This window comes from Gobio gobio (assembly GCF_949357685.1).
Source record: "Gobio gobio genome assembly, chromosome: 6".
Classification (NCBI taxonomy): domain Eukaryota; kingdom Metazoa; phylum Chordata; class Actinopteri; order Cypriniformes; family Gobionidae; genus Gobio; species Gobio gobio.
This window is the reverse complement of record NC_137102.1, coordinates 41,749,792-41,774,070: the sequence shown is the minus strand read 5'-3', so window position 1 is coordinate 41,774,070 and position 24,279 is coordinate 41,749,792. Positions and strand designations below refer to the sequence as shown.

At 38.6% G+C, this 24,279-nt stretch overlaps 2 protein-coding genes across 4 annotated transcripts; one reads left to right on the top strand and one right to left on the bottom strand.

Annotated features, from left to right (window-relative positions):
- The first annotated feature begins 511 nt into the window (after positions 1-511).
- Positions 512-10,215, top strand: LOC307127459 (uncharacterized protein). 2 transcript variants are annotated; one of them, XM_079818686.1, is made up of 13 exons: positions 512-589; positions 1,234-2,101; positions 2,186-2,408; positions 2,565-2,717; positions 2,808-2,878; positions 2,971-3,056; positions 3,140-3,200; positions 3,350-3,425; positions 7,497-7,547; positions 7,985-8,223; positions 8,320-8,535; positions 9,361-9,449; positions 9,537-10,215. In XM_079818686.1, exons 2-13 carry the CDS (start codon positions 1,283-1,285, stop codon positions 9,610-9,612), a joined length of 2,160 nt encoding a protein of 719 aa, XP_079674812.1. In that variant the 5' UTR covers positions 512-589; positions 1,234-1,282; the 3' UTR covers positions 9,613-10,215. The 2 variants fall into 2 exon arrangements, with proteins under 2 accessions (XP_079674812.1, XP_079674813.1); XM_079818687.1 differs by having other exon boundaries at positions 523-589; positions 2,568-2,717.
- LOC307127453 (polyhomeotic homolog 3) lies at positions 10,182-23,286 on the bottom strand. Of its 2 annotated transcripts, none has more exons than XM_079818675.1 (15): positions 23,151-23,286; positions 19,575-19,756; positions 19,193-19,354; positions 18,941-19,030; positions 18,517-18,672; positions 18,294-18,383; positions 17,720-17,951; positions 16,357-16,964; positions 15,340-15,499; positions 15,010-15,254; positions 14,575-14,725; positions 14,379-14,493; positions 12,334-12,472; positions 11,975-12,224; positions 10,182-10,801 (listed from the first exon to the last, which is right to left on the bottom strand). In XM_079818675.1, exons 2-15 carry the CDS (start codon positions 19,734-19,736, stop codon positions 10,647-10,649), a joined length of 2,715 nt encoding a protein of 904 aa, XP_079674801.1. In that variant the 5' UTR covers positions 19,737-19,756; positions 23,151-23,286; the 3' UTR covers positions 10,182-10,646. The 2 variants fall into 2 exon arrangements, with proteins under 2 accessions (XP_079674801.1, XP_079674802.1); XM_079818676.1 differs by having other exon boundaries at positions 11,975-12,221; positions 23,151-23,222.
- Positions 23,287-24,279: the final 993 nt, after the last annotated feature.

Genomic DNA, 24,279 nt, shown 5'->3' with positions numbered 1-24,279 from the left:
ACACACACACACACACACACACACACACACACACACACACACACACACACACACACACACACACACACACACACACACACACACACACACACACACACACACACACACACACACACACACACACACACATACACACACATATACATATATATAAATAATCTCAGAACATACCAGTAGAAATATTTATATTTCTGTTCTAAGCTGAATGTAAAAGTTTTTTTTTTTTTTTTTTTATGTCTTCAAAAAAAGTGGATTTATATAATGGAATATGAAATATTTAAATTTGATTAAATGTATTATTTATTTGAATTATTCTTTTATTGTGAATATTTAATTTACCGTTCAAATATTAATAATTATTATTAAAATAAAGTGAATTGAATAATTAATATAATTTCTCCACTATTGTTTTAATAATTATTCATACATTTTCAACTTGGAAAAAAAATCTAAATGATCAGAAAAGGCAATGAAAGAAAAAAAAAAAGAGTGTGCTTTTGCGTGTTTTGAAAGGGACTTCCTGAGTCAAACGATAACCCTGATCACGTGATCTCGACCGAGCGTTTCGTAAAATAGCTGAAAATCAGAAGTAAGTGCTCTGGTACTAATCGCTCATGTGAGCGCTTACATTTTTTATATTACAATTTCATCATTTTACTCTTTTGAAACCGTAGCAACTGAACCTGCTTTTGCAGATTTTTAGGATACTAAAACATGGCTGACCGTGTTTACATTGGTTTTCCATGGAGCTGCTAATGCTAATACACAACGCCCCTAATCAACACGTCTGATGTGCTGTAGATACTTTCTTTTATGCTGCATGTTATGCGTAAATCGTGGTGTCTGCCATCTTACGATTTGTATGCAGTTGATTTTGCGGATTTTTTTGTTTGTTGCTAAAGTACTTGGGTTATGCCACTTCAAGTAACGTTATCTCATCAAGCTAGATATTTACAGGAACACATAGCGGCTTTAAAGGCTGCATTTCTCAATATGATAAGCGTTAAGTTTAGTATACTCTGATGCAATTGCAGGAAATGTCATTTTTTTTGGTAGTTATAATATAACGTAAGCCTGCTTATAATGTCATTCATATTATATTTACGGTAAATGGACGTGGTGTACCAGCTTACTCTTAGTTGCTATGCTAAGCTTATGGCAAGTTGAATATATATGCACATGACACTTTGACAACTCACATGAGTAACAGCCCTCACGGTTTTTTTTTTGCAGCCCAGCATAATGAGAGCAACCTTGGTTGTGCAGTTGTGCTGAGACATCAATGGTTGCAGGAATGAGTTCGGCAGATAAATTGTCTGCACACCGCCGAAGGAATCCTCGTAGGACCTGTCGTATTTCTGAAGCCCTTTCAGAACTTAACAAACCCGTTTCAAGCGTCAAAGCTTCCATCTTGCACAGTAAAGAAACCACAGTGTCTCAAGATCTGAATACTGCAGAATCATGCAGACAAAGAAAGTTCAAGAAGGAAAAGGAGAAACCTCAAATAGTAAACCAAAGTGCTCTTCCTGACACAGCCTGTTTACAAAAATCAACACATGAACTAATGGGTATAAATGGACTGTTATCTTCAAAGTCACATAAACCTGAGCCGATGGTGCCTCAACTAATTACTACCCTCAAATGCCCATCAAAGACTTCAAAAAGATCTTACAAGGGAAGGAAAAAGAAATATGTTCAACCGAGTGAGAAAGAAGTAGCTGCTAGCAAAGCTTGTGCAGATGGACTGGACAATTCTGTATACAATTCAAGCTCAGAACAACACTTATGCTCTTCAAAAACAAAAGGGACACGTTATCGGCACTCTAAAAAAACTCAAATCCATCAGACCCCTTCTGAAGTTTCTACAGGGCGTCACACATGTACTACATTATCTCCTTGTCGTCACAAGGAGATGTCCTCCTGCCACACTAATGGTGATTGTAGCTCCATACCATGCACCCCAAAACGGGAACAGCTCCAGTCCAGCCCTCTCTTAAGCTCCACACCGAACTCAGTCCTCCATCCCCTGTCTCCAAAAAGAGCTGAGAATAGTTACACACCACATAGTCATCAGAAAGTCGAAGAGTCCAGTCTAATAAAGGTTTTTATGAAAGCCATTATAACATTATTGAACTGTTGTATGAAATTCCTGGCTTAACTATTTTTCATGTGCTATTCTTATTAGTCACCTCCTTCAGAGGCTACACCACCAAAACGGGGCAGAGGAAGGCCAAGAGGTAGCAAGAAAAAGAATGTGCAGGAACAGCCGAGTGCATCTCCACCAGTGAAACGCTGCAGGAAAAGTGCAACGTCTCCTGTGAAACCTCCTCAGGAAGAGCCATCCTTTGAGACGCAACCTCCAAGTAGACCTTGCATTGAAACCCAGGAGCCAGAGCCACAGAAATCGGGTATCCATCATTTTTGGGTCTTCAAAAAAATCGATGTAGTCTATGTATTTACACCTAGTACATTATATCACTTGGAGCCTTGGATATATGATTGTGTTGTCATTGTCTTCTGAAATACAGTCATTATAATGATATAATGTCATGTTATGTACCTAGCAGATCAAAACATGTCCTCTGACCTCTCCATCAAGCTGAGCCTGCAGGAGGAGCCTCATCCTCTTAACCACTCTGTCTTCATGCAGGAGGAGGTAGAGGACCAGGACGAAGATGAAGAAGAGCTGCCCAGCTTTTTGCAGCAGGACAATAAAAGTGAGTGAGCAACAAAATGAACATTCCCTTGTATGTATTTTGTTTTGGCCAATGCTTTGATATATTTGGCAAATTATATTTCCTTTCCAGAGCCTTTGTCAATCTCAGAGGGACATTGCGTGTGGTGCAAACTGAGGAAATATCCCTACTGGCCAGCAGTTGTAAGTATAGCATACGATTTTGTTCACTTTGTAGTTTGTAACTCTTGATTTTAGACTGTAGTTGATGACTAGTGTGCTCATCTGTGCCGCAGGTTAAAAGTGTGAATCACAAGAACAAAAAAGCCAGCATTGTATTTATTGACTCTTGCCTAATTGACCAAAAGAGAATTAGAAAAGGGTAAGAATTCATCAGTATTTCAATTTCACTTATTTTTGGTATAAATAGTAAATTAATCTTTGTTTTTCTTTTTAAATCTGTAGGTTTTCTGTATCCCTGCGAAACCTAAAACGTTTTGACTGTGAAGAGTATGAAACATTGGTGGTAATGTAACATCTTTTGCTTTTTCAGAATGCATGCTCACTGCTTTCATATATCTGCCATTAGAAGACTTTGTTGCACTAAGCATACTTGGCATTACAACATTTTTATTGACATTTTGGTTGTCCTTTTCTTTTTAATATCTCTTTTAGAACAAAGCAAAAGAAAAGTATGGCAGTGCTATTACCTGGTCTCTGGAACTGATATCGGATTATAGGATCCGCATTGGTATTTATCTCAATTTGTTTTCCTTTTAGAACTTAAGTACGCAAGTACATTTAAACATTTAATGTAAAAATAATATGTAGCAGTGTCAAATGTGTGAATATATCAGTATTTATCCAAATGTGCAGATCTTTGGACTAAATGCCCTAATGTTGTGTATTGAACACAAATAAACCTGAGCATGTGTTACGATCTCTAAAGGTCTAGGAGCTGGAACACATAATTTAGACATTAAATTACTGCTGGTGAATTGGAATAAGCAGAAACGGCCATGATTGAAAAGTAATTATACGTTATTCGTACAATAAGCCAAAGCCACTAGATGCAGTGAATGAGCTATTTACAAAGTGATAACAAAGTTAAAATAAAAAGAAAACATTGTTGAGGAAAAGAACTAAAGTGGCGCCAAAGCAAAGAACAAAAAAACAAATAATGATTTTAAAGCTACCCCAATCCCTCTAACCTACCACAAGAAAAATGTGAAAATTAAACCGAAATCTTTGGAGCATACGACGCCCTGTCCCTACTCTAAGAAAACAAAAATACAAGGGGTGGCGCACACTCCTCTCTAACATTTGAAATCACTGTGGGTACCATGTATGTCGCGCGACCTGCTTGCCTATCTCTTTTTTCCCCCCAACAAAGAGCGGCAAACTCATATCAACGATAGACACATGACTAACAACCGTGAATAAATTAAACTAAAGACTAAGCAAACAGTAGGGAAAGGGTGGCTTGCCCACTTCAGGTTGGTGGAGAGTTCCTGCTTCAAGTGGAGGAGTTCAGGTATCTTGGGGTTTTGTTCACGAGTGAGGGAAGGATGGAACGGGAGATTGACAGAGGGATCGGTGCAGCTTCTGCAGTAATGCGGTCGATGTACCGGTCTGTCGTGGAGAAGAAGGAGCTGAGCTGTAAGGCAAAGCTCTCGATTTACCGGTCGATCAACCATCCTACTCTCACCTATGGTCATGAGCTGTTGGGTCATGACCGAAAGGACATGATCCCTGATACAGGCGGCCGAAATGAGCTTTCTCCGCAGGGTGGCTGGGCGCTCCCTTAGAGATAGGGTGAGAAGCTCGGTCACTCGGGAGGAGCTCAGAGTAGAGCCGTTGCTTCTCCACATCGAGAGTAGCCAGCTAAGGTGGCTCGGGCATCTAGTTTGGATGCCTCTTGAGCCGCATTTCCACCGCAGGAACTTTCCCCAGGAACTAGGAACTTTGGGGTGGTATTCGGTGTGTTTCGACCGCAGGAACCAGGGTCTAAATGAAGTTCTGGGTAAATATTTACCCCTCCAAACAGCCCTGTAGCGAGATTCAAAGTTTTTTTAACTTTTTCAAAGTTCGGGAACTTTCGGGGGTGGGACTTGGGTGCTGAACATGCTGATCGGTTGAGCTCACGCAGCATTTTATTTCAACCTGCCTTTTTAAAAGTCTTGCAAGGTTCATTCTGCTTGCATTAAATATCAGTCTTGCTCTTTCTGTCCGATGACGCACGTTGTCTCAACAATCGCACGGTCAATGTCCATAATAGCTGATAATAATATGCGTTGTCTTATTTTAAATCTAGCTTTATGAGCTTTCATAATACTCTTTAGTATCAGTGCTCGTCTCTCTTCTGCCGTTTTGTTAATTACATATTTAGTAAACCAATACATAACTAGCAAAAGCAGCGCTGCTTGCATCTCCTCCATACTTGTTATTGTTGCAGACAGTATCGCACAAAAATAATTACTGTGCGTCGCTGACTGGGAGGAGCAGCCGCGCGCAGTCCCACGTCTCTGGACTAATTTGCCTAATCTACTTTAGACCGCAGTGGAAACAGACAGTAGCAGGTCTGGGGGGAAAATGTTCCTGTAAAAAAAGTTCCTGGTACAAATTGTTCTGGGTAATTTCGGTGGAAACGGGGCTTTAGACTGTTGCCCCCGCGACCCGGATAAGCGGAAGATGATGGATGGATGGACTAAGCAAACAAACACATGATGCCCACGCTGCCCTCCCAAACAAGGCACGCTAGAATGCTTTTAAACCCGCGGACCGGCAGTGGATTGGACGCCGGACGGCCGCCCTAACGAGGATTGACAGCTGCCATAGCCTTTCACAGGAGACCTGAGAGCAAGATAGCAAATAGGAGAGACCAAGAGAGAGGGAAAGAAAACCACAACAAAAACACGCGTGGAACGTAACCGCATGTATGCGCCTTACAGGGAGTGCAGAATTATTAGGCACGTTGATTTTCTGATCATATTTTTTTTACAGGCACATTTGACCAATTCCAAACCACAGTAATCCTAATAACTACTATTGATTTAGTATTTAATAATGTATAAGTGATATATAATTGTTCATGAAGGCTGGAAATGAAAATCACCTTATATTCAGGTGTGCAGAATTATTAGGCATGTTTGCTTTTACAGATAAATTGAGCCAAAAAAGAGATTTAACTCAGACTGAAAAGTCAAAAAGTATTAAATGCCCATGAGAAGGATGCAATACTAATGCAATACTAGACATTGCAGTTAAGGCATGACCATTGGACAGTGAAATACTCGTTGGGTCAGCAGGATCTGACAAAAACAGGTGGTGAAGAAAAGACACCTGTTAACTGCAACAGAATTAAGAATTAAGGTGAAGAATTAAGGGTGAAACCATCAGGAACCCTTTAGTCTCCAGCGCCACCATTTTCCAAAGCTGCAACCTACCTGGAGTCTCCAGAAGTGCAAGGTGTCAGGATCTCAGAGACTTCAGTTAGGTAAAGAATCCTAAAAAATGACCCCCACTAAATAAGAATCATAAGCTGAAGTGTTGTAAAATACATGAAGCCTGCTTTTTTATAGGCTTTATAGGTTTTATAGGTTGAGAATGACTCTTGAAGGACCAGCACCACATCCTCTAGTACCACTGTTTGAAGAATTCATCTTCCAGAATCTGGCAGTACGTTTTGGGAGTTCATTTTAGTCCATCCTGAAGTCCGTTTTGCAGAGATGGACTAAAAATGAACTCTCAAAACGTACTGCCAGATTCTGGAAGATGAATTCTTCAAACAGTGGTACTAGAGGATGTGGTGCTGGTCCTTCAAGAGTCACTCTCAACCTATCTGTCCATAAAGCCTATAAAAAAACCTTCTTCATGTATTTTACAACACTTCAGCTTGTGATTCTTATCTAGTGGGGGTCATTTTTTAGGATTCTTTACCTAACTGAAGGTCTCTGAGATCCTGACACCTTGCACTTCTGGAGACTCCAGGTAGGTTGCAGCTTTGGAAAATGGTGGCGCTGGAGACTAAAGGGTTCCTGATGGTTTCACCCTTAATTCTTCACCTTAATTCTTAATTCTTTTGCAGTTAACAGGTGTCTTTTCTTCACCACCTGTTTTTGTCAGATCCTGCTGACCCAACGAGCATTTCACTGTCCAATGGTCATGCCTTAACTGCAATGTCTAGTATTGCATTAGTATTGCATCCTTCTTATGGGCATTTAATACTTTTTGACTTTTCAGTCTGAGTTAAATCTCTTTTTTGGCTCAATTTATCTGTAAAAGAAAACATGCCTAATAATTCTGCACACCTGAATATAAGGTGATTTTCATTTCCAGCCTTCATGAACAATTATATATCACTTATACATTATTAAATACTAAATCAATAGTAGTTATTAGGATTACTGTGGTTTGGAATTGGTCAAATGTGCCTGGAAAAAAAATATTATCAGAAAATCAACGTGCCTAATAATTCTGCACTCCCTGTATAGTGTATGAAATATCAACTAATGATTGATTTTGCATGTTGATTTTGCGCTCCGGACAGAAATTAAGAAATTACTGTCACAGTAACCTTTTTTTAAATCACAAATAGCGGTCACATATCGTCCTAAATCTTTCTAATAATACATAGTTTGTCAAGATTAAATAATGTCATGGTAATAGCATGCAGTGAATGTAAGCAACTGATGTATGCTTGTATATAACTGAATGCACAGTAGGAATATGAAATGATATAATTTGAGCCCCCTTTCACACATGGTTTCAGAGATATAAAGAATGTGAAATTCAAATATTGAATTTAGATGTTTTCTGGCAGGATGTGGATCCTTCTCTGGCTCCTTCATCGAATATTGTGCCGCTGACATCAGTAGGTTTCCTTTTATTGTAGATTTTCATATTCCTCTAAAATGTGTGTTGGGTTGATGGTTAGTTGTTCATTTAAGATTTAAGTCATTAAATGCAATTCTGTGAAATTTAGTAAGTAAAACAATAAATTGCAAAAATAACAGATGACATGTATGATGCACAGTGTAAAACGTTATTAAATGGAAAATACCAATACTTCCATATTTAAGATGATTTAAATGGTACTTAAAATTAGACTACATGAACATGGTATTTGTAGTACTTCACGTTTTAGTGGTAATAACTTTTAACAATTAATCAGTTAATTGATTGATAATTGACCCTAAAAAATAGACAACCAATCAGTGTAAACCAGGTTAAATCCTCATTATGAATCAGGTCAGCCTCATTCACCAGTGCTGGTTTAACAGAAAGTCTCCTTTGATCTGATGATCCCAGGTTGCCCAGTGTGGAGGAAGTACTCTGAGAAGAAATCTGTGCTGACCTTCCCCAGTCAGGAGATTCTGGGCGAAGAGTGTGACAACTCCGACAATAACACAGAGGACATCATTATGGAAGAGCAGGATGAGCTCCTCTCTAAGAAAGTGCTGCCTGACCGATCCAAGGCTGCACGGAATCGCGCCAACATGCAGTTGATTGACTTTATCATAAGACGAAAAGTTGAAAACCGTTTACAGGTACGATTTTTGATTATATAAATATATTTATATTGAAGAATTGAGATTGCGTATGCACTTGAGCACACAACTAACCCTTCTGTCTGGTACGAACAGGCAGTCATCAGCGGTCGTGAGTCATCTAAATGGATTCAAGCCCTCCACAAGCCTTTTCGCCCAGTGGTTGATGTCTATCTGGAAGATGAGGAGCAGGTTGATAGGGTGTACCGCTACCTGAACAAAGTCTGCGATAGCTCCCCTCATACAAAAACCTGCCTAGAAAATAACCAGGTGGATCGGATCCGGCTTATTCTTGATGTGCTCCTTCCTGAGGTAATCGCCTCAAAGGAATAGTTCCCCCAAAAATGGTGAAATTCTGTTCATCATTTACTCATCCTCAAGTTGTTCCAAACCTGTATGAAATTCTTTCTTCTGCTGAACACAAAATAATATATTTTGATGAATATGGTTAACCAAATAGTTGATGGACCCCATTGCCTTCCATAGTATGGGGGGAAAATACAATGGAAATCAATGGGGACCATCAACTGTTTGGTTTCTGACATTCTTAAAAATATTTTCTTTTGTGTTCAGCAGAAGAAGGAAGTTGCAACTGATTTTATTTCAGTGCTGTGACTTTTAAAGTGAATCGGAATATTGAATAGAGGGCAGGGTTTGACTTCAGCGCTCCTCCTCTCCATCTCTCGCTCAGCAGACTAACGGTTGGAGGGGAGTGGTTAAGGATATTCAAACCCAAGCCTTCAAACTGCCATCATTGGAAAGGGAACGCCATTCCAGACCGGAATTTACTTTTCAGATTTTAATGAAAGATTACCACAATTGTTTTCTGTGTATTAACTTGAACGGATTAATTGTTCACCCTAAGACCTGTAATGTGTGCTAACAAAGTAAATAAGATCGACTTTAAATGTTTGGGGTTGGTAAGATTTAAGTTCAAAAGAACAGCATTTATTTTAAATCGAAATCTTTTGCAATCTTTTTTTACCTTCACTTCTGATTAATTGAACGCATCCTTGCTGAATAAATGTTTATTTCTTACAAAAAATCGTACTGCCCCCAAACTTTTGAATGGTAGTGGAATATTTTCAACCGTCCGATGTTCCATAGCCATATTTTAGTGACTCTTTTGATTTTTAGGCCATTATCCATGCAATTGCTGGAGTCCACAAGCTTTCCCTGGAGAAGGCTGAGGAGAAGTATCGCAGAGGGCCGTGCTTTAGTAACAGGTAGAGTATTTGTGAACTGCCTTGACCTGAAAAACTGCATCTTGCATTTGTTTAAACGTTTGTTTTTTTTCTTTCACTGTGTTTTAGAGAAAGACAGGAGTTTGACATGATGATTGAACAGCAGATGAAGCTCAAGGAAATCACACAGCATCATAGACAGTGACGTTTCCTCAGTTTTAAAGAAACATTAACTTTTATGAGCTCTATTCATACCATTTATGGTATGGAATATTATATTTCATTTTTTGACAGCACTTAATCATTGTATATGGGAAATTAGTTGAATGATGGTTGCAATTTTCGTGGCAAACAATTAGTGATTTAACTAAAACTTAAACCTGATATTATTAATTTTTATTGTCAGATCTCTGAGACTCTGATAATAAAGAAAACAAGTATCCCGGTGCTTTTAATGTGTGCAGTTTTTGTAATAAAAGAATACCTTGTACATAAATCCGTTTTAATACCAATATGGTTATTGTATTCTTCAGTTGAACTAAAACTGATGTGGCTACTTGTTATGAGAATGCTTAAGTGTGTGCAAGGGATGTTTGTAACTGCATTTACAATTGATGTCTCTAAAATGTTGCCTTTTAGCCATCTGACAATTCACAATAATTTGCAGTGCATAGAGGCTTTTTCAACATCTTTGTGCGAAAAGATGCCAAAGAAGTTCAATTTTTCTGATAATTGGTTCTGGTCTAATGTATATAAAGATTTTATACAGGAATTGATGTTTATCAATAAATCTTTATTTTTCAACACATTATATACTCTGTATTTATGTAAACATTTAGGTCATTTAAAGAGTTTCTTTATATTTAAACCGTGTTATGTATTTTTTTTTTTTATACTTTGTACATTATGTGCCAACTTCCACAAATTGTGGCTGCACAGCAACATCATACCTCATTCTTCGTCTTTCCAGTTGGTCTGTTTATTATAAATCCAATATACAAGATTAAAATGTAGTTTTAGATATTATACAAAACTTTACCTTACAACCGGATTGAATGGATTTAAATCCAAGATAACAAATCCACCATGAAACTTTGAGGTATAAGAATAAGGTCCCCATGTGTGTCTACAATATTTGTAGAATGGCCACACACTGAAATCATGGCACTTTGGAGGAAGCTGACTTTCAGATATTGTGTGACAGAATATGACCTCCGTACTGGTTGTGGAAAGACGAGCTTAAGGTTCTTTGAGAGCGTTGATCTGCGCACAGATTTTGAGCGCAGGGCCCAGTTTTATGTTCATAGCGTTCATGAGGTGGTCCTCTGTAAGCAACAACAGGGCCTGTCCGTCAATCTCCTGTGACCGGAACTCTGCTGCAATATTATGGCACCCTTAGAACAAGTGGAGAAGATGCAAATATGAGCATATGATTCTAAAGATGTATTATATTAGATGCTCAATGTATCGGAAATCATATGATATTGATATTACTAGTAATTCACAGTTTAAAAGTGAAGTGTGTGGTTTTTTCAAATATTTCCTTTCAATACTTTCACCAGCAACATACTAATACACACACACACCGATAGATGGCATAACATTATGACAGGTGAAGTGAATAACACTGATTAACCCTTTATCACGGCACCTGATAGTTGGTGGAATATATTTGGCAGCAAGTGAACATTTTGTCCTCAAAGTTGATGTGTTAGAAGCAGGAAAATTAGGCAAGTGCAAGGATTTGAGCGAATTGGCTAGATGGTCAAAGCATCTCTAAAACTGCAGCTCTTGTGGGGTGTTCCTGGTCTGCAGTGGTCAGTATCTATCAAAAGTGGTCCAAGGAAGGAACAGTCGTGAACCAGCGACAGGGTCATGGGTGGCCAAGGCTCATTGATGCATGTGGGGAGCGAAGGCTGGCCCGTGTGGTCTGATCAAATAGACAAGCTACTGTAGTTAATGTTGGTTCTGATAGAAAGGTGTCAGAATACACAGTGCATCGCAGTTTGTTGCATATGGGACTACATAGCTGCAGACCAGTCAGGGTGCCCATGCTGACCCCTGTCCACCACCAGTGGGTATGTGATATATATATATATATACACATCTACCAGCAGGGGCCAACTTTGGTAGCCAGTCAAAGCTTTAAAGCTTGAATGGAAACAGCAGAAGAAGCTGAAATTGAAAACATGGCTGCGTCCAAAATTGCATACTGCCCTACTATATAGTAGGCGAAAAACAGCATGGGACAAAAGCAGCATATCCAAATTCACACTACTCATAAATAAGTAGGCAAAAAGTACCTTCTACTATACCAAAGTGTGCATATGATGGACACTTTACTATCCCATGAGGCCACTGGAGAGGATTTGTGAATGGCAGTAAAGCACTGACGCTGGTAGGTCACATGATAATGACAACATGGCGAATGTAGTACTTCCAGATTACATGCATAGTATTTAGAAAGTTTTTCACTTCACACTACATTCAAAAGTATTGGATTTATCCATTAAACAACACCTGGTGGAACAGAAGATGTACTGTGTTTGTGAAACCTGTGCAGCTACCTGGTAAAGAGCTGATGAAGGAGCACACTTGCTCCACACTCCACCGTGATGGACTTGAGTCAAGAACACAGTCAGAGCTGCTGCAGCTCTCCAGTCTGCTCTGTTCTCTTTCTCTGTCTTGCTCCTTCTCTCTTTCGACCTGTAAACGCAGCCTTGTCGTCATCGGGCCTGGTGGCTCCTCCTCTCTCTCAATCCACAATGAATTGGACACCCTCTGGTTGTTGTTGGAACATTGGGAATCTTGCAGCTGCTGAGAAAATCGTGTAGTATTGTTGTAGTAGGTCAGTCCCACTTATTAAAATGGTTTAGCACTGGGTTACATCGTTCGGTTAAACTGTTATTTGTTAGTTTTCACTGACCTGCCTGAAGTTGTGTTCCCTAGACCCACCATTTACTCGACTAGGTGGTCTCCCCCGCCTGCCCATTGGTCTGTGAGGCCAGCGGCCAATTTTTTCTGTCCTCAACAGGTTTAGGCGTTTTTTACAGCTTACATTGTATCTGTAAGATGAACAAGGCTGCTTGTAGTCCAGTATACAATTTTATGAACACATGAACTCTTTATAAAAGGCAAATATTCATAGTTTATATGCATGCTTTCTTACAAAAAAATGCAACCATTTCAAGTGAGCATGTATACACTACCGTTCAAAGAAATTAATACTTTTATTCAGCAAGGATTAAATTGATCAAAAGTAACGGTAAAGACTTACATTTACAAAAAAAAAATATTTTTCAAATAAATTACCTTTCTATTTATCAAAGAATTCCGAAAAGAAATGTATCACAGTTTTGACAAAAAATATAGAGCAGCTCAACGGTTTTCGATGTTAAAGGGGCTATATGCGTTTTTCTGAAATGTAAACTCGCGACTGACACCTGTGGCCAAAAAACAGAACTGCTCTTATTTTCTGCTCGCTCTTGCAGCGGTGGTGACGTCACATCCGCAGACAGCGCGGGAAAAAAACGACCCGCCAGAAAATAGGAAAAATAGGATACAGGCTTATAGGTGCACCCACTGTGAGCGGACAAGGTGTCAGTATGCTCATCAGGAGATGTTTGAGTCATAAATGGTAAAATAAAAAGGCTATTGTTACGTTTATTTTGGGGAAAAAGTTGCATATAGCCCCTTTAATGTAAGAAAAAAGTTTCTTGAGCATCATGATGATGAAAATTCAGCTTTACAATCACAGGAGTAAATTATATTTTAAAATCACATTTTACAATATTACCGTTTTTACCATTTTTCTTTTAATCAAATTCAACTCAAATTTTGAACGGTAGTGCATATTCTTTACATACATTTTGGAAATTTAATTATCTCTGTTTCCACATAATTTGCATAAAAATATGACAATGGAAGCCTGGCCTATGATATACTGGTCTCATGTCCCTCTTCATTGTAAGTCTAAGCCAAGGTTCCTCAAATCTGTCCCACTGTCCCACTCTCCCTTAGCTCAAACCCAGATCAAACACAACTACCTGTAATCTTCTAGTATAGCGTTGTCCAAACTAGGTCCTGGAGGGCCGATGTCCTGCAGAGTTTAGTTCCAACCTGTCTCCTCTCAACACAAGTTTTTAGTAGTTCAGGTGTGTTTAATTGGGATTGGAGCTGACAGTGGCCCTCTAGGAGTAGGATTGGACACCCCTGTTCTAGTAACTCTGAAGACTTTGATTAGCTTGTTCAAGGCTGCATCCGAAAACTGAACTGCTTCCTTCAGAGGACACATTCCTAGGTAGGAAGGCATCAAGGCACATCCAAATCTAAAGTTAGTGTCACTACCTGTTTTCTGAGATTATTTTCGTCTGATTGATTTTTGTATGTTTATATTTATGTATGTTTGCATTTGTATCCTTTGATATCCCACAATCCTGTGCTTTCCATTCTGTGACAGTTGAGCTAAACAATAAAGATAGTGTGTGAAAGTTGCGATTGGCAGACAGTTTGTGTATAAATGTACATTTTTAACCAACGTTTTCCTCTTCTTATGTCATTTCTATCGAGAAATTACTATTGTAGTAATTAAATATTCGCTTAGTTTTCATCAAAGCTCTCTCCATCTTGCTGTATATCATTAAACCATTGCGCTGCTTTCAAAGTCTGTTTCATTAGGTACCTTAGTGTGCAAACACTGCCAGCAAAGTCATTTCCTGATAGGGCAGTGAGGCAAAAAGTCAGCTGCCTAAGTTTTTGGACGCAGCCCAAGTGCAAGGCAGTGACCCTCCAGGACACCCTGATCCAAGCAATATTTTTGTCCATTTTATCATCCAGGAGCTAAAAATGTCATATTTTTTCATTTAGGATATGTAATAGAATAATAATCCCCAAAACAATGATAAATCCACTAACACTACATACTTCAAAATGAAAGAGACACAAAAAGTGGCTATCCATAAGGCTCTTTACCTTCTGACACATGTCATGGAGCAGAAGCGTTTGGATCTGAGGAAGGTACGTGCAAAGCCTCTCTTCCCACAGAACTCGCATTCGAGAACGTCAGGCAGGTTTTCAACTGTCTGTTCTGAAAGCAGAAGAGATGCTGCCAGAAACGCTCATATTGACTCAATGACTGTATAAATAAGAAATCTGCTAATGAGCCCACCATCCTCAGCGGGTGGGTTATCAATGTCAGAATCAGTGGAGTTTTCCGGATGGTCGGCATCCATAAGGCAGTCATCCCGGGTTGATTCTCCATCCTCTCTGTCTTCTGGAAGTGTGGCCTGCAGGTTCATCTCTAAGGAAGCACGTCTCACCTGATGAAAAAGACCAGCACATCAATACTGGACATACCAAAAAAATACTTTTTGTGGTTTAGACTTCTGAAAGTGTGGAGCACTTTGCAAAGGTTCCCAAAGGGGACTTAAATAACTAGTTGATCTGTACGTTTGGCCACAGACCCTCACCAGCAATCTTACTCTCAGGGAGCGAGAGATCTTTGAGCTTCACAGCTCCATTAGAGAATCATTAGAGAACCATGGGCATCATTAGGGGCCTCATGGCAGCTGAGAATTGCTACTTTGTCAACCAGTGGACATACCGGGAACGGCTCCAGGCCCTCTCGGATGACGAAGCCCTCAATGAGGTGTGTGAGGATGTGAGGTCTAACGATGGCCTGTGAGGGCTGACCCTCAGGGTTCCCTGGAAGGCTGGCTGGGGGAAGCCTGCTGGTGCTTCTTACCGCAGAGGATAGGAGGGGAGGGGGGGGACTGTTGACATATGTGGGGTCCTCCGGTGACCGGATGACAGATCTGCTCGATGGAATGCACGGTTGGTCCGGATCAGCTATGGATAAATGAGAGGTCAGGTAAGAGTTCTGCAGAAGGGTGGGAAGACAACATTGATATTCTTTGATATAGGTTCAAAGTACCTGTACAGTTTTCTGGTTGAGTTGTTACATCAGAGCTTCTCTGTGACTCGTCCGGTGAGGACAGTGGTGTTGGGGTGGGCGCTCTGATATACTGAGGACACACGTGTTCTACATCCTTCAACAAATTCATGGTTCCACTCTCCTTCAACAACGGCGTCGTCTGCCAAATTTCATAATAAGCATAAGGATTAAAATTATATGCATGTAGAGTTACATAGTAAAAATGTACTAAAATTAATTAATATGACATGACAAAATATTCAAAGGATATTTTCAACAAAAGCCAAAAACTATAACTAAAAAATCTGACTAACTAAAATTAGTTTGATTTTATTAAAAGACAAAAACCACGACTACAAACTGTAAAAAATGGTTCTGAAGAATAAGAAGTTGCTCTTTTCCATTCAACAATGCACAACCATTCAAAAGTTTGGGGTTGGTAAGATTTTTTAATGTTTTCGGAAGAAGTCTCTTCTGCTCACCAAGTTTAAAAGAAAACCATTCATCTGAAATAGAAATCTTTTGCAACATTATAAATATATTTGCTGTCATATTTGATCAATTTAATGCATTCTTGCAGAATAAAAGTATTAATTTCTTTAAAAAAAAACAAAAAAAAACTTTTGAATGGTAGTGTAGCTAACCCTAGAAAACACTAAAAAAGCGCCATAAACATCATGTGTAGTCCATACATGTAATATGGTATATTCTCTGAACCATGGTATATGTTTCTGAACTTGGTATATGTCTTCGATAACCATACAATAGCTTTTTTTGAGGAACAGACTTGTCGTTGGTAAATTTGATTTCATTAATTCATGCTTGCCCAAATTCAAGTCACTGAACACAATTAAGTTTTGTTTTATGGAAAAGAGCAGCCTGGACAATCCTTAGATCAATCTGTTCCACAGTCAAATTAAATGATTGTGAATAAATTACAGAATTTTCATTTCTGGGTGAACTATTCCATATGCTGGTTTTCCAGCTTAGCCACATTATAAATCAAACAAGACTAACCGAGGGAGCTTCTGTTTGTGTAGCAGGTTGCATCTTTAAGTCCACTGCCACTGTCTGTGGTGGCGGTAAATGCTGAAAAGGCAACTGAACAACTGCTTCATCGACTGGGTGCTCCTTTTCAGACACCAGCATGTGGTCAGACTGGACAGCTACGGTCTGAACTGAGCGTAGAGAGTGTCTCTGCGGCTGGACCAGCCTAGGCAGACCCATGGTGAGAGGAGGGGGGCAGGCCAGAGGTGAATGCTGGGAGACCGGCTCTAGCACTGGGCCCAGATGAAGGGGTGGTGGGTCAGGGAGCGCCGCAGGAGGAACTGTGGACATAGACACAACTGCCGACTGATTGGCTGGTTGATTTGCAGAGGAGGGCACTGAGAGGAACTCTGTGTGCTGTGATTGGACAGTTGCTGTAGTAGGAGTTGTACGGGTCTGCAGGGCAAGAGGTGGAGGAGAGCTGTCCTGCGGTGTGACACGCAGTGCAATGGGCTGGACCTGTCTGTGAGTGGCGGAGCTCTGCTGGATGATGAGCTGATGTGGAGTCACCCTCTGGCCAGAAGGGCAGTGCAGCTGGTGTCTGACCAGTGTATGAGATTGGACTGGTGTGAATGTTGCTGCAGTAGACACAGTCATTAGGAGCAAACACAAAGTATTCAGTATGAACAGTTCTAAGTTGTTTGAAAAGAAAAATAGGTGTGTTATAGCAGTGAATCTCAACCTTTTTGACCATTTTTCATTTACAGAAACTACGAGTAATGGGAATGTTAAACTAATTAAATAAAATAACTATAAATAATCATAATTAAAGTCCCATAATTCAAGAAGTTTCAATAACTGAATGCTCTTTAGGGTTCACACTCTTTATGACCAATGCATTTATGACTTTTCCAGCTATCCGTGGTTTTTCAATTCTATTTTACTCGCAAATAGCAATTTCTCATTATTTCTAACCAATAAACTATCTTGGCATAACTAGAAAAAATATATATATTATAGAAATTCCCGTTACTTTTTATTAATTTTCCATCCCTTTTTTGCAGGTCTAGAAATATCTAGCTTTTTCTAGACTCTGGGACTGCGGTTTCATAAATAATAATTACATTTTTTAAATAATATTTCAAAGCTTGTTTTATCTTCATTTAAATAATTTTAAACCATATTGTGCCCCCTTTGGAAGTGCGTCGAGGCCCCCCAAGGTTGAGAACCACTTTGTTATGGCATAAAGCTTGAACAACATTGAACATTATTTTAGATCTTTTGCACTTAAAATGATTATTTTTTCAGAAGCAAATATTTGCAATATTTCCATTATTCTGCATTAAAAAAAAAATGAAAATAATGGAGATGGAAATGTGATTTTGTGACTTACAAGGAGGAATGTGTGGTTGGGCTGATGGTGGCTGAGTGACATCGGTCAACAGAGACTCACTTCTAGAAGTTTCTACCAGGTTCTGGGACAGCTGTGTGGACTTGAGTGGGCAAATGGACATCTTGGGAGGGGGTGACAACAGCGTCTGGCTTTGAAAAGAAGGTTTGATCTGGATGTTTTGGGGAGTAGCAAGAGCTCCAGGGAGATGCGTGCGGAGAGCCAAGCTTTGAACCTTGCAGAAGACAACACATATTGAATTAATATGGCACATCATTGATCATTTAATTGCAACATAGTGGGTCATTCTTTGTGTCCATGACTTGGTACTGATTTAATAAACAGGATAACACATTTATTATATAGCTTTAACTCTGTTCAGTTAAATTATTATTTTTAAAAAAATCTTGAAATTTGAATGCCCCCATTCATCATTACATGACATTTTTAATATATATAATTAATTAATTAATTTTAATGGTAACAACGACATCTATTTGAAAGAAATCTGTGGATAAAATATAATTGAATCCTTTTCATTAAACAGCCCTGATTTAAAGAATACTCTTTGTCTCACCTGTGATGATGCTGAATGAGAGGACATTGAACTCACAACAGTGAGATCAGGTTGAACGGCAGCTACAGTGGCAGCAGGAGTAAGAATCAGCTATAGATTTAGAGACAATGACACCGCAATGGGAAGAAAGAAGAAGAAGAAACCGAATCAAGTCAAGTCAGTGGAAGCTTGAGAACAGCAATGAACTCGAAGAACACAATGCTTTTAGTAAATACTTCCTTACCATCTGAGTGCGCAGATACATCTGGGCCTGGCTACCTGTGGGAGAGCTGTTTCCTAGAAGCATGGCCTGCTGGGATATGGCCCCCTCTGTGCTATTGGAGCTAGTGACCTGGATGCAACCTATTGGCTGAGTTACAAGAGAGGTTGGCATGGTGATCTAGAGGGAGAGAGTTGTGTTACTGTATAATTCATCTTTGATCAAAAGCATAAATGTTTGGATAAAGACTCTGTTTTCAGATCTTATTGTCTTTTTAAAAAGAACAGATTTATTTTACATTTTCCTGAAATCAAATTATGGTACACTTTTAATAGGGCACTTTTTCCGGCATAATGTCTAAATGAGAGCACATGGTTCATCTATATAAAACAAAAGTGGCTTTAGAAGCTAAAATAAATTGTATATGCTAAACAACGAAAGCACTTACTGATGTTTGAGACACACTAGTAAGCTGAGTTACATTCCCATTGGATGATGTAGGGGAGGAGTTGGGCTGTCTGCCATTAGTCTGTGCAGCCTGATAAGAAGTAGCAGGAACAAATTCTTAATCTCCTAAATATTTATTATATTATATTATATTATATTATATTATATTATATTATATTATATTATATTATATTATATTATATTATATTATATTATATTATATTATATTATATTATATTATATATTCTCATACCTGCTCTGTAGTGGTCAGGATTTGTGTAGCCGTGAGGTTTTGTTGATGCTGCTGTTGTAGTGCAGCTGTCTGTAGTAGGATATGTTGTTGTTGGGCAGCATACATCTGTTGCAGGTACTGAGCTGTCATGCTCTGTGGTCTGTGTAACGTCTGCTGGATTACCTAGCAAATCACCACATCATAAGCTTCACACAGCACTGGAGGGAATCATCTATTGCTTGCTTTTGACTCGCAACCACAACAAAGAGATAGCAGCTGAAGATTAGGTCAGCCTCAAAGCAATGTTCAGAATTTAACTACGTTTAAAGGATGTTGCTATTCTTTAGCATTGTGTGATATCATTTGTTCAATATGTTTCTGGTTGATACCGGTGGGGGCTTACCTGGATCGCTTGCCTGTCTAAAGAGACGTTTCCCAGAGGAATGGTGCCTGTGGGAGTGTTGGATCTGGGTGTAGAGCTCACTGGTGCGGCACTGCTGGAGGCTACTGTTACACAGCCGTCCCCCTCCATCTCCCCCTGACGCTGTTTATCTGTGTCACCCATCAGAGTGGTTTGTTAGCCAACTGAAAAATTTTAAAAACATATAAATCAACCACTTTAAAAAAAAAAATTTATGGAAAAATTTTTTTTTTTTTAGAAAGATTGATTGCATGGTTTGCTGACGGATTTAATTGATTTAGGTTTATTTAATTATTAATATATTAATTTATTGCATTAGCAAATGTGAGAAAATTTAAACAATTTATCCTGTCACATTTTTCAGTATATTACTAAAGGTAAATACAGTGCATCCAGAAAGTATTCACAGCGCTTCACTTTTTCAAAATTTTGTTATGTTACAGCCTTATTCCAAAATGTGTCCAAAAAAAAAATTTTTTTTTAAAACCAATACCCCATAATGACAACATGAAAGAAGTTTGTTTGAATACTTTGCAAACTTATTAAAAATTAAAAAAAAAACGGAAAAAAAATCACATGTACATAAGTATTCACAGCCTTTGCTCAATACCTTGTTGAAGCACCTTTGGCAGCCTCAAGTCTTTTTGAGTATGATGCTACAAGCTTGGCACACCTATTTTTGGGCAGTTTCTTCCATTCTTCTTTGCAGGACCTCTCAAGAGCCATCAGGTTGGATGAGGAGCGTCTGTGCGCAGCCATTTTCAGATCTCTCCAGAGATGTTCAATCAGGTTCAAGTCTCGGCTCTGGTTGGGGCACTCAAGGACATTCACAGAGTTGTCCCGTAGCCACTCCTTTGTGATCTTGGCTGTGTGCTTAGAGTTGTTGTTGGAAGATGAACCTTCGCCCCAGTCTGAGGTCCAGAGCACTCTGGAGCAGGTTTTCATAAAGGATATCTCTGTACATTGCTGCATTGATCTTTCCCTCTATCCTGACAAGTCTCCAAGTTCCTGCCGATGAAAAACATCCCCACAGCATGATGCTGCCACTACCATGCTTCACTGTAGGTATGGTATTGGCCAGGTGATGAGCGGTGCCTGGTTTCCTCCAGAAATGACGCTTGCCATTCAGGCCTGACTGGTGGAGTGCTGCAGAGATGGTTGTTCTTCTGGAAGGTTCTCCTCTCTCCACAAACGCTGGAGCTCTGTCAGAGTGACCATTGGGTTCTTGGTCATCTCCCTGAATAAGGCCCTTCTCCCCCGATCGCTCAGTTTGGCCGGACGGCCAGCTGTAGGAAAAGTCCTGGTGGTTCCAAACTTCTTCCATTTACAGATGATGAAGGCCACTGTGCTCATTGGGACCTTCAATACTGCAGAAATTGTTCTGTACCCTTCCCCAGATCTGTGCCTCAATACAATCCTGTCTCGGAGGTCTACAGACAATTCCTTGGACTTCATGGCTTTGTTTGTGCTCTGACATGCACTGATAACTGTGGGACCTTATATAGACAGGTGTGTGCCTTTCCAAATCATGTCCAATCAACTGAATTTACCACAGGTGAACATCTCAAGGATGATCAGTGGAAACAGGATGCACCTGAGCTCAATTTTGAGTGCCATGGCAAAGGCTGTGAATACTTTTGTATATGTGATATTTTTATTTTTAATTAATTTGTAAAGATTTCAAACTAAACTTTTTCACGTTGTCATGGGGTATTGTTTTTAGAATTGAGGAAAAAAAATATTTATAAAATTATTAAATTTATTAATTTTGGAATAAGGCTGTAACAACAAAATGTGGAAAAAGTGAAGCGCTGTGAATACTTTCCGGATACACTGTATATCATGAATAGGCTACTTGCACAAATAAGCCCTTTCAGAATTATAGCACACTTCACATTTGTTGCACATTAAGACATCTTTAAATTCACAAGTTTACCAAATGTATAAAATGTTATTAAAAAGTAGCTATAATTAAAGTAAACAATTAATTAAAATTTATAAATAACATGTACACTTTAGCTCTAATAGTAATTCATACAACTTCATTCATTCATTTTTATTTTATAGTAGGCTAATATTGGACATTTTTTAATTGTATTTATTACATTTTGATACATTCACATTTTATCAGTTTCATTGATAAAATTATTATGAAAAGTAGCATAAATTATTTACAAGTTTAGCCTACATCTGCATTTAACAAAATATGAGTTTAATGAATGAATGTTAATCAAAAACATAAACTGAATAAAATACTATTTTATTAAACAAAATAGGAACGTATATTTTGTTTAAAATCTGACGTTTACAAATGTCAACGTGTTGATTGGTCGATTTCTACGCGCAAATGTCCCATGTCTTTTCTGGACCTACATTTTTAATATAGAGTTAAAAATCTAGAGTTTTTAAAATGTAAACTTTTTCCATTTATTTTCTCTGTCAGATTAGAGCATATGTACAGTACAGTCTCTGTCAGGTAGTTACAATTTGTTTCCTGAAAAATTAGTATTAGCTATATTAAATGAAAATATTTTGTGCACGCGCTCTCTCACTTTTGGCTGTAAACGTCATTCGATCCTTTTAATTCGGTGTATTTTTGTCTAGTGTTTATTATTAACAGTTTATTTTACCCTGGAGGACTATTTTGTATCCAGACAAACGACGAAGACGACAAAGAATTGTCTACATTTCACAGAAAAACCTTTTTCATCCATAAAGGTCTGTCAATAAAGTAAATCTCCTGGACTACCATAATCAGTAATAATAAAAACAAATATTTACAACTAGCTACAAGTATTTTACACTACAGCTTAACGGTGAGTTTTAAATAACTAAATAGGCAAGCTTTACCAAACTAGGCTACAGTCCTATGAATTATTCTATATTCTCTATATTTCATTAGTCAAATTAAATTGAATGACACAATCCGTTTAAATGCAAAGGTACGCTATAAAGGTTTTGATAATATTTTGATAACGTTATAGGATAGGCTAGATTAACATTAAAACGCACGTAACAGAAGTGAAACAATTTAATAAGGAGAAGCGTCTGAACATTTTTGCAGCAAAATTAAATAACATCTAATTTTGCTAGTTTTATTCGTGCGTCACTTCTTCCATAAGGAGACGTGCAAAGAATTTGACTCAACTTAACTCGCGAGTCCGTTATGCGTTATTAAATCTAGGCAAAACAATGTTACAGTAAACGGCATTTTAACTTTGAAGAATCACCTGTTTATCACAATCATCAGAAATTGTAAAACAGACTGGTGTCGTTTCGCTTACGAAATGCGCTGTAGAATATTTCGACAGGCCGACTGTTTTAGGCTACATCAAGTCATAACTGCTTATAACAACCCAGTGACATGGAGAAACGCCCACCTTTCCAGTCGAGCCCACCATGACATTCTTCTTGTGGGACACTGAAATTTGTTTTAACAAACGATTTGATTGGAATTATTATTTTATTAAGACTTTACGTCTCCATCTTTGGGGAATCATGCGATCATGACGCGTTCTCCCATGCAATGTTGAAAGCGCATGAGTCGATGAGTGTTACCTGCCAGAGATGGATATGAGACGTGAGCGCGCGCTGCTGTGCTCTGTCACGGCCTCAGTCATGTTCTAATGCGACAGCGCGCACAGAGATGGAGATAAAAACAAAACGCTTCAGAGGCTGAGAAATCTCTGAGCCAGCAGCACCACTTGCTGTGTAGGAGGACTTCGTGCAGCGCTATCACCTTGACTTTCTCATCATATGGCTTAATAATAATGATAAAGCTATACATTATATTAACATTTTGGTATGGCAAGCCGCCTTGATTTGTATTTAGTCAGCATGAATTCTGGATATCAACAACAACATTTGCACCAGTTAAAATGCCAATTCTGTATCATTTTCTGCTCATTTTTGTTCAATTACAGATATCAAGATTATAGTTTTTTGTTTACAAATTTGTATTTCTGCGAGTGGTGACGTCATTGTTGATATCAATAATTCACATTTTACTGGTGGAAATGTAATGATCAAAAAGAAATAGTTACAGGAAAATCCAATTCCTTATCAAGAACTAGCATTTTAACTATTGCAAATTGAATTGTTGACATCACAAATTCATATCCTGCGAATGGAAGTCAAAAAGGCTTGCCTTTTATGCTGGCAAGCCTTTTAATAAATGTTGTAGGCTACAAGTTGTTTATTGTTGATGTATGTAGTTAACTAATGTTAACAAATGAAAATTGTAGCCCACCGTAAACTGTTAGTATTTGTTTTAATGCAATAGATTGACTAGGCATAGGCCTAGTGAAAATTGGTCTGTCTGGCCTAAATGTTATTTTGAGAGTCATGCATTGCAATTATTTTGTTTAATGAGTTGTTTCATGTTGCTAATTCATGATGTGAATTCTACAAAGTTTGCCTTTGTATTCTATAGGCTACGTTGTAGGGCCTATTTGTCATTTTTACTTTCATTTCACCAGTCACAGCCTGTAATAAATGAGCCACCGCTGTCTAGCTTGAAATGCGTATTTTACACCTTTTTATTAGAGATTTAAGGAAAAAAAAGCACCAAGTAAGAAATGTATTCATACCCAAATAACTCAGATTGATTGCACCGTTTGTTTAATGGTGAGTTTTTACATGTTTTAAACGTGTTTACTGAGTGGAGCGGCATGGTAAATTTCATTAG